Below are 11,435 nucleotides of genomic sequence, written 5' to 3' on the forward strand. Positions count from 1 at the left end.
AAATGTTCACTTTTTATTTACAACAAATAAATTTGTACAATAAAAATACAATTGCTTGATTTACAAAGTGACCAAGATAGTAATAGTGTCCCTTTCATTTTGCCTCAGTTGAGTTAACTGCATTCATTATACAGTCAACTCTTCATCACATCAAGCTCTGGGTTAGTACCAGATATACAAGACAGTCACTTTTCTCAAAGCAAGACACACAAGTACACAGCCCCTTGAGTATTACAAGAGGGTGACAACAGGGTGCTATATGAGCATTCACTAGGAGCAGACTGTATCTGAGATGAAACCTTAAGAACAAATGGGCTCTATCCAAGCTCAAATAGTTTGGGAAAAATCACGTTAGGCAGAGGTAACAGTAAGTACAAAAACAAAACAAAAAAATGCCTTTCCTATTGTAAGAAGGCATCCATGTGCAGTGGATCCATTCATTTCTGTTTTCTGTTGCAGGTTGGGACTGAGTTTCAACAGCATCTCTGCGGTTGACAATGGCTCTTTGGCCAACACTCCTCATTTGAGGGAACTTCATTTGAACAACAACAAGCTTGTCAAAGTGCCCGGTGGGCTGGCCGATCATAAGTACATCCAGGTAACATAAAGCCACTACCTATTGTGAGGAATATCTAGGGAGCAAAGCATCCCTACTGGGATGCCTGGAGGCAGGAAGTTCTGCTTAGAAATGTTTTTGCAGAGAGATATTTTTGATGTTTCTATATGAATTTTCATTCTGGTTCTGTGAGATATATGGGTTTAAATTAGTATTAATTTTTTAAAAATTAGGACTACTACCTTGAACTTACTATAATACTTGCTTCCAGAATGTAATTTATTTTTTATGAAACAGGGTAGTTTCAAGATACAGATCAGTGTAACAAATCTATAGTGGTTAGATATCATCTGTAATCTATAGATATGAAATAAAATAGTAGTTTTAACTTTGAGTTTCAACAAACATCTTGTAGGTCAAAAGACAATGTTTACCTAGCAGTGTGACCGAGTCAACTTCATATAAATTATCAGTTATCATGTATTCTTAAAGATAAGAAGATATGGTTCAGTGGTTCACTATGCTAATAGAGCTTTACAGTTCATAAACCTATAAATGTAAGTCATGCCTATTACTTTAAGTAGTCATAGTGATTTCATATATAACAATATAAGATTTCCATTGTGATCTTGAGGAAATTAAACAAACGTGTTATTTAAATTGTGTATTTTTAAAAGATTGTATATACAAAAAGCTCAACATATAGTGTGTCTTACTGTGGTCACAGAGAAAATATCATCAAACATGCTGTTTTGAAATCTTTGTTGAATATCAGCAAATTTCATGGACATTTACACAGGGCCCCACATTCAGAAGGACCTTAGTTTCCCATTTCCAGTTGGCATCCGTGTACTCATATTACCTGCATTTCTAGAGGCTCTTAGGGGTTTCACCCACTCTACTTTTTTTTTTCTATATCCATATAGTCCAAATATTTTTAGTAAAATTATGTAATTATCCAACTATCACCACAATCTAGTTTTAGAATATTTTCATTACCTCCAAAATAGGCCTCTTATATATTTATTTCTAGTTGTTCTCAATCTCGTCCCCAGGCACAGGGAATCATTAATCTGTTTTCTGTCTTCTCTATATATTTCTTTTCTAAATGTAATCATACAAGGTGTGGCTTTTGGCTTCTTTCACTTATCAGAGTAATTTTAGGTCATCCACATCACAGCATGTGTCAGTAATTCATTCATTTTTATTGATGACTTGCGCATCATTATATGGATATACCACATTTTATTTTGCTAGTACTATACCTTTTGATAACTAACTTCTGATTATGTTTAGAAATTAGAAATGAAGTTCCTCTAACCTTGTTCTTAGTTTTCAAAATTTTGGCTGTTCTTGTTTCTTTGCATTCCATTCAAATTTTAGGGCCGGCTTGTTCATTTCTTCTCAAATAGATTGCCAGGGCTTCAATAGGAATTGTGTTGAATCTATAGATCATTCAGGAAAGAATTGTCCTTGTAATAACTTCAAGTCTTCAAATGCACAAACATGGAATATCTCTATTTTGTCTTTATTTTCTCACAGCAATATTTTGGCATTTTTAGTATGCAAGTTTTACAATTTATTAAGTTCATTTCTAAATTTTGTGTTATTTTTGGTGCTGTTATGGATGGTTTCCTTTAACTTTATTTTTGAGTTTTTTTGTTAGTTTATAGAAATTCAATAGATTTTTGTACATCTACCTTCTGTCCTAGTTCTAGGGTCCTGTGCTAAAATTATTTTTAATTGTAGTACTTTTAATACATTCCTTTGGATATTCTACATTCAGGATCTTGTAATTTGTAAATAAAGAGAATTTTAATTCTTTCTTATCTGAATTTTAAAAATTTCTTTTCTTGCTTCATTGCATTGGCTAGAATCTATGGTACAATGTTGGTAGAAGTGATGGAATTAGACATCTTTGAACACTGGGGTATGTGTGACCTCCAATTAAAAAAAAAAAAGAAATTAGATATCTTTGTTTGATCCCTATTTTACAAGGGCAATCAACCTTTTGTCATTAGGCATGATGCTAACTATAGGTCTTTTGTACACGCTCTTTATCAAGTTAAAAATGTTTCCTTTGATTTTTAATTTATTGAAAATTTTTGTCATAAATGTGTGTTTTTTCCCAATATTTTCTCTTTCTGTTGAGATCATGTGATTTTTGCTTTTATTCCTTTAATATGCTATATTAATTTAATTGATTTCCAGTTAAATAAATTTTACATCCTTGAGAAAAATCATGTTTGGTTTTGACCATGGTGAACAGTCCTTTTTTAAATATGTTGTGATATATAATTTCCTAATATTTTGTTAATTTTTTGTCTATATTCATATGTGATATTGTGACTATAGCTTTCTTTATTGTGATGATTTTTGTCTGGCTATAAGAAAATATTGACCTCATATAATGACTTGGAAATTTAATTTCCTTTTTACACAGACTAACACTTGCTTTATGTCTTGATATTTCCTTCTCTTATTTTAACTATTAGCCATAGACTCTCACCAAGCACCTCTCCTTTCTTTTTAATCATTGTTAAACAATGGAGACTGTCAAATGACAACAAGAAATTTTCAAAGTTTGAGAATCGCATACACACATACACACCTTACAGATATTGTTTTGATATTAATATCCCTTGTTTCTGTTTTTGTAAGACATCTATGGTTCTCTTCATAAACCTTTTTCTTAATCAAGACTCTTAATCAGCATATGAATACAAATATTCTGGTGGGTGGAACAATATTTCAAGTCAGTTATTTTAAGGAAGGACCTCATAGATTTTATAGCTTGCTTTAGAAATTATTACTTTACCATTATATTTTTGCCTTGGTTTTATGATCAATCACTTCTGTTCTTCAGAATTCACATATAAATAATGGGAGTAAAAACTCATTTTCAAACTTCTTTTTAAGTCTGATATTTAGTTTTGCTAAAAAAAAAAATCTATGAACAAATTGCCATTGTCTTAAACATAACCATAAAATATATTTCAGAAATAAATTTCTAGTGAACTATAATATTATATTCATTGAATAGTACTTATAACTTAGAATACATCTTTGTTAAAAATTTCTAGGTCTGCTTATTCCAAATACAGTGACATTCAAGTATTTCTTAGAGTTTGTGATTTTTAATTCTGATTCTAATACTCTATACCCTCTCATACTTTACTATATTACTTCCTTATTTTAGGCTAATTCTTTAAATAGTCTATAATTTTATCTTTGCCCTGAAAACATAATATTCCATGTGGATACAATTTATGAAATAACCATGAAATCATTCATTTATTCATTCAACACATATTTGTTGAACATCTACTCTGTTCTAGCAGACACCAGAGATATAGTCACAAACAAAGCAGAACAGGTTTCCTGCCTCATAGAGCTTTTATTTTAGAGGAGCAAAACAGAGAAAAATTATAGTGATCATTGCTATGAATAAAAATAAATATAATTGGAACAGCAAACAGCAGAATGGGATAGTCAAGAAAGACTTCTTTGGTAAGGATAAATGAATTACATGAGTCAGTAAGCCTGGCAGACACCTTGGAGTTTATGGCAAAAGAAGGATGTGGTGTGTGTCAACCTGAGGAGGGACAGTGCTCTAGTTGAAGAGAAGTGAGTAGGTCAGGGAGGTTGGACTAAACGGTGAAGGGAGGTGAGCTCAGAGTAGAAGGATGGCCAGCCATTGTGAGAACTTTAGATTTTACTCTGCATGAGACGGGAAGCTGCTGGGGTACTGAGGCAGGATGATATAACTTGCTTACTTTTTAAAAGAATTGTTGGAAGGAAAGAAAGTAGGAAGGTAGAAAAGAGAAAGAAAGAACAGACTTCAAGAAGGCAAAAGAGGAAACAGGAAGATCAGAGCAGCTTCAATAATTTAGAAGGAGATAATAGTGGCTTTGGATAAGGTTGTAGGAGTAGATATGGGGAGAAGAACTGGATTACACGTTTTTGTGTTTTTTTAAGGTTAAACTAGCAGGATTTGTTGATGGTAAGGCAGAGAGTATAAGACAGGGAGAGTCAAAGATAATGGCAATGTTTTTAGCCTGAGTCATCTGGAAAGACTGAAATGCCATATACTGAGATAAGGAAGACTAAGGAAGGGAAAAACAAGATTAAAAAGGGAGAGAGAAACCAAACATTTGGTTTGATAAGTATTAAGATATTTAAACTGAAGGATGAGCATGCTAAAAAAGAATTAAGTGTTCACCTGTACGGTCTCCATATATTTAGAGAAAAATAACCATGTGCCATTATTTGGGGTTGCAGGTTGTCTACCTTCACAACAACAATATCTCTGCAATCGGCTCTAACGACTTCTGCCCACCCGGATACAACACCAAAAAGGCTTCTTATTCAGGAGTGAGCCTTTTCAGCAACCCAGTCCAGTACTGGGAGATCCAGCCATCCACCTTCCGATGTGTCTATGTGCGTGCTGCCGTTCAGCTTGGAAACTACAAGTAGCTCCCAAGAAAACCCTCATTTTTATAACCTGGCAAAATCCCATTAATGTCATTGCTCAGAAAAACAAAAAAACAAAAAAAAAAGAAAACTAGATACTGGAAATCTATCTGCAATGTGGATGTTTTTCCCACATGACTTATTATGCATAAAGCCAAATATGCAGTTTAAGTAATTGCCTACAATAAAAAAATATTTTGCCTGCCATTTTCAGAATCCTTTTTTGAAGCTTATTATTGATGTTAACTGAGCTATTGCAGATATTCTTGTTTCACTAAATGTAAAATTTGGAGTAAACAATTTTAGTAGAGCATTTAATTTCCGGAAAGAATCAAATAAAAATGGTATCAATCTTCTGTAACTCAATGGATTAGCTCCATTGACATAGTCTAGCAATGTATTCATCCATATTATTATTGATAAAGCCTCATTTGAGTGTGTGAATTCAATCCAGGCTATGTAAAATTTTTGCTAATGTCATTGTTTTGAAAAAAATAAATTCACAAGTACATTTAAACTTACTATTGTATAAAGGCGTAATTTTAAATCTTCCCTAAACTCAGTCTTCTGAAGGGAATAGACATTGCTTTCTTGATAAAAACAGCACATCTTTTCAAGTTCTCAGGTTTGTATTCTACCCCTGTCCTTTGATGTTTGTGTATTATAACTTACTTAATCTATATTCAGTGTTAAGCTGCTGCTGCTGCTAAGGCACAAAACTGACTTTTTCTTATTGGTCTAAAAAAAGAATATTTTCAGTTACTGGATACTAAATTGGTTTTAAAACTTTGTGTATAATCAATCTGCTCACATAAACATTTCTGTCCTTACTAGATGTATTAGAAATATTTCCTGCGTTTAGCTAAACCTTCGGTTTTATAAATTCTTTTGTGTCGAATTTAAAAATAGCTATCAAAGCAGATCATTCAACAAGCCTGGGGAATGGGCTGCTTTACCAAGAGTAAATATTTATCAAAAAGTACGCGTGTGATATCAACGTCTAATAAGCAAACACGTGAGAACAGTCTATGTCTTCTATAACCTTGTATGTTTTCTGATTGTAAATACTGCGACCCAAACTGGTTTAAACTATGAAGGGAAATACAAAACAGTCTTGCTAGTAGGTGAGCCTTTATCAGAGTTTCTCATCAATTCTTTCAGCTTCGCCTTCCTGCATTACGTTTTCAGGCTGGCCTCTCTTATGGCTGCACAATATGAACTTCCTCCATCATTGACTCCCAGACATATTAACACATGTAACATGTGTTACATTAACATATAACACAAGAGCATATTAACACAAAATTCCAGGAAAAGTCATGAGATTGTCCCTTACTATTACATACAGACTTCACAACCCTGTAGAGTAAATACTATTGTTATCCCCATTTTGTAGAAAAGTCAACTAAAATTAGGAGAAATTTAGTAACTTTCCCATAGTCAAATACCTGGGAAATACCTGGCAACAGAGCTTTCTCTTTTAATCTTTGTACAAGTCAGGGTCTGGTAGAAAACAGAATTCACCCCAGAGAATTTAAATGAAAGCAATTTGATGATGGGGCTGCTCTAGAGTGTGCTCAGAGTTAGCCACAGGAAACAAGGGATGGTGAGGCACCTAGGAATGGACAATGGAGGAAAGGCATTCCCACCCATGTGGCTGATGGACAGGAGAAGAACTGAATTTCCGGAGCTAAGTGAGAGGATGCATCCAGGGAGGCATGCTCCTGGTGGGATGCAGTACCCACCAGAGGTGAAGAACTGAAGTAGGGTAACTACCTTCCCTTCCCACTTCGGGTCCTCCCACTGGTCAAACCTCAAGGGAAGACAACCCTTAAAGAAAACCAGAGATTAAGCCTCCTCCTGGGCTGAGTGGGGAGGAGAGGGGAATGGATGTCTTCAGGACAGTCAGAGAATAGCCCAAACACTGTAATCGTATCTGTAGGATCATTGAACACGTTCCACCAGCCTCAGCTAAGCATGAGCTTCCCTGGTGGCCTTAGAGGTAAAGAATTCGCCTGCCAGTGCAGGAACATAAGAGACACAGGTTTGATCTCTGGGTCAGGAAGACCCGCTGGAGACAGGCACAGCAAACTACTTCAATGTTCCTGCCTAGAGAATTGCATAGACAGAGGAGCTTGGTGGGCTACAGTTCGTAGGTTGTAAAGAGTGGGACACGACTGAAGCGACTTAGCACACACTCATCTAAGCATTACATTTGCATTGTAGGTCATCCCAGGCAGTTTTTCTGACCCCGATTATTTTAGACTTTTCTGCATTGAGCAGAGGTGCTAATGCAGAGGTGCATTAGCAGAGGTGCTAATAAATACAAAACTATTTGACAAAATTTTGTCAAATGATTAGCTAAATCTGATTTTCCATTGTGAAACACTAGACTGCTTTTATAATGGCTTTGACTAAAGCAGAGTGTACTTATTGAAAGAAATGTAGTTAGTGTCAAAAATCGAAGCGTAAACAGAAAACTCATACTGTCAATGGGCAGTCAATTATGTATTGTACATAAATATAGCAGAAAACCGAAATAATATTTGCATAATCATGAAGATCATAAGAATCAAAGCTTGAGCTCTAAGCTGTTTTGGTTAAAATCATATTCTCCTCATACCAGTTACTGCCTGGGATATACAAAGCTCTGTAGGAACAGTTTAATTATGTGGCAGACTCTCATGAAGTGAATATGCTAGTGATTTTTATTCATAATCCGTTATCAGTCCATAACTGGAAGAAGCTATTTACTGCGTTAGCATACTCTACTCATTCTTTTGTTCATTCATTTATTCAATAAACTAGCAGTGAAGGTATTGCAGACATGTGATAACTCTTGGTAGAAAGATAAGAATGACAACAATAACAGTAGCAGAAATAGACATTTATTTCTGGAGTTTATTCAGTGCATACAACAAATTGCCAGCTTTTGTATTTGGCTCTTTGGGGACCATGTCTACTTATCACAAAAAATCCATAAGACTGTGTTATTCCATTTCACAGATGATGAAATTGAGATATTGGAAATGCAGAGTCAGAATCATAGTCCTGATCAGGTTAGAATCAGCCTTTGTTTTGCAAAAATTTATATAGTTCTGCTGCTGCTAAGTCGCTTCAGTCGTGTCCGACTCTGTGCGACCCCATAGACCGGCAGCCCAGCAGGCTCCACCGTCCCTGGGATTCTCCAGGCAAGAATACTGGAGTGGGTTGCCGTTTCCTTCTCCAATGCATGAAAGTGAAAAGTGAAAGTGAAGTCGCTCAGTCGTGTCCGACTCTTAGCGACCCCATGGACTGCAGCCTATCAGGCTCCTCCGTCCATGGGATTTTCCAGGCAAGAGTACTGGAGTGGGGTGCCATTGCCTTCAGCATGTCAAAAGCAAAGGTGATAGTCTTTAATAAGGGAATCTATTCATGGTTCTCAGAAGCTCCTCTGTGTTAATGGGTTAGAGTATTGAGGTGCAGTTTCCATAAAAATAATCACTGTATTTTATTGAATATTATGATTTACCTGTATATAAAGCATCCTATTTGAGTTTCCTTGGTGGCTCATTCGGTAAAGAATCTGCCTGCAATGCAGAAGACCCAGGTTCGATCCCTGGGTCGAGAAGCTCCCCTGGAAAAGGGAACAGCTACTCACTCCGGTACTCTTGCCTGGGAAATCCCATGAGCAGAGGAGCCTGCCAGACCACAGCTCATAGGGTTGCAAAGAGTTGGACACAACTAAGCAACTAACACACACACAGAAAGCATCTTATTTAATATTTACAACAGCTCTGTGTTCTATCTCTGGTTATTTAATATCCCTTTTACAGATGAGCAAATGGAGCTCCAGAGAAGTCAAGTACTTTTTCCATGGATATACAGCTTGTAAGTAAGAAAGGCAAATTTTCCATCACTTCAATATGTTGTCTTCTGCTACTTTAAAATAGATCATACCCAACAATGAGGAATCACTGAACATCTCCCATATAATGTAGAGATATAAAATAATAGACAGTCTCACCAGTTCAAATTAGTGTCTTCACTTTTCAAAAAGGATACATTTGTTCATAAAAAATCAAAAATATTCTTCAACAACACTGTTCAGTTTTGAAAGTGTTCTCTATCAATACTGTTCAGGCTTGTATCCACTAACCAAACATGACTGTGAAATGATTGAAGAACTTACTTTTAAATTTTATGTAATTTTAATGAATTTTAAGTTAATAGCCATATGTCGATATAATAATGGAAATCATATTCTTAATAATCACAATGATTTTAAATATCATTTTCATGGTACAGAGTCAATTTCTATTCTTGGAAAAATATTTACTAGGTCCGTGTCAGACACTGGAGATGCAAGAAGTAAGAAGACACCATCTTTGACTTTAAGGTGATTGGAGTTTAACAAAGGACACAATCTTTTAACCAAACAACAGAAATTCAGAGGGATAAATTTTATCATAGGAATGTATGCAAATTACAGCAATGGCTCACAAGAGGGATGGTCACCTCTTCTAAGAGCAGGAGAATAAGAACAGAGGAGCCTGAAAAACTTCACAGGTAGGGACTGAAATGGGTTTTGATGATTGTGTGAGCCTTCCACAGGGAGATTTGGAGGCTATTCAAGGCAGAGAGTAAGTTCAACCACTCAGAGGTATACCTAGCACATTGTCTGATCCTCTGGCATAAAGGAAGGCTTTCCGCTACTTCTTCACCTTCTGAAGCAGAAGCAGTGGTTTATAGTTACTTATGGTATACACAGAGCTGAGGATAACATTAGGGAAAGAGGTTTTTTTTTTTTCTTTCCACAGTCTTGTCGGTACACAAAATATCAGTTTTCCAGAACGTTCAATAGGAAGGAGGAAATGTCTTTCTTCTTCTTCTTTTCTCTCATATGTCTCAAGAGGTCCTACTCTCATGACTACAGTGAAAAGGTCATTTCTATTGGAAGGCATTTGGTGTTCAAGGATATCTCTGGACATTTTTTTTTCAGAGCTGGAATGCTATACTGTCCTCTCAAGTACAGCCTCCTTCATGCTGTAAACTTCCTCCTGGAGAAGAAATGTTTGCAGCTACCCTGCTGCTTAACCTACAGCTGGGGGAGGGATGGATAGAGAGAGAACCACGGAAAAGATTTTGGACTTTCCTCTGCAAGGCAGATACTCAGACTTACCTTTTCCAGTGGTAAAACTATTTTTAATTTTTTTTCCAATTCATGGGAAAGAGGCCTGACCCTTCAGAATCCCACTCTTAGGTATCAGCACAACTTCTTTCTTGAATATCTTTTCTTTGAAATAAGGAAAAATGTAGTTCATTTCCTTGATTTTACCTTTTTCTGTTCACAGGACTTAGGAGAGTTATTTAATTTTTTTTTAATTTTATTTTATTTTTAAACTTTACAATATTGTATTAGTTTTGCCCAACATCAAAATGAATCTGCCACAGGTATTCCCGTGCTCCCCATCCTGAACCCTCCTCCCTCCTCCCTCCCCATATTGAGGCAATAAACTCTAATCTCTGCCTGTGTCTCCAACATGGCCTGTTTCTCGTGTGTGTCTGTTTTTACAGTATTGGGTTAAGTCCCATTCCAACTCAGTATGGCCTTACCTTCATTGCATCTGCAAAGACTGTTTGCAAGAAGATTACAGTCACAGGTACTAGGGGTTAGATCTTGAAACTGTCTTTGAGGGGATGTAATTAAACCATTAACACTCACTTTCTTTTTATCTTTATAAAATTTTTTATTTCTTTTTCTTTCTATTGACACTTTTGTTTGACTGTGTGTGGTTTACATAAGAGGTTGGAAAGTATGAATTTGCTCCTGACCCTTTGTGACTGGGTAAACCACACACTCATGCTAGCCTAGGCTGCACACCTTTTTATCCTAAGGGCTGTCATCTATCATATTCAAGCGCCATAAAATTTCCAGAGCACAGTATTTATGTTCTTTTAATGCACTCCTGATCAATGACCTTGACCTGGCAATGAAAGTACCTATGTCTTTCTCATCACATAAATCAGGCGTAACTTGGATGTCCACTTTTTTTCCTGGATCACTCATTTTACTGAATCATGCCTACACCTTCCTTCTCTTTTTTCCTCCTCCCTCTCCATTATACAATTCCTTATTCCACATTTTCTTATAGCTGCAGCTGCAGGATCTCATTGCCTTGTCTTCCAGGCTAACAAAGAAACGCCTGATCCCTTAAGTAAACTAAAAACTAAAAACGCGTATACAACACTTTCTCACTCATCCAGAGTTCCAGTGAGGGCTGTTCCAAGATTGCTCCTCAATGTACACTGTTAACTCTTGACAAGAATTCATCGCCCTGCAGACTCTCCTCCTGCGACACACGTTACAAGTTGTTGAGTTGATATTTCATTTCTGATTTTGCTGCTCAGTTTTTAATTCCTATAT

At 36.0% G+C, this 11,435-nt stretch overlaps 1 protein-coding gene across 2 annotated transcripts in view; it reads left to right on the plus strand.

Annotated features, from left to right (window-relative positions):
* The window catches only part of DCN (decorin), a 39,140-nt gene extending 33,590 nt beyond the window's left edge, over positions 1-5,550 (plus strand). For both annotated transcript variants that reach the window (XM_005910087.3, XM_005910086.3), the window contains exons 7-8: positions 460-598; positions 4,838-5,550. In XM_005910087.3, coding sequence (XP_005910149.1) covers positions 460-598; positions 4,838-5,032 — 334 coding nt within the window. In that variant the 3' untranslated portion in view covers positions 5,033-5,550. The remainder of the gene's footprint in view (positions 1-459; positions 599-4,837) is intronic.
* The last annotated feature ends 5,885 nt before the right edge of the window (positions 5,551-11,435 follow it).

Source organism: Bos mutus, chromosome 5 (genome assembly GCF_027580195.1).
Source record: "Bos mutus isolate GX-2022 chromosome 5, NWIPB_WYAK_1.1, whole genome shotgun sequence".
NCBI classification, from domain to species: domain Eukaryota; kingdom Metazoa; phylum Chordata; class Mammalia; order Artiodactyla; family Bovidae; genus Bos; species Bos mutus.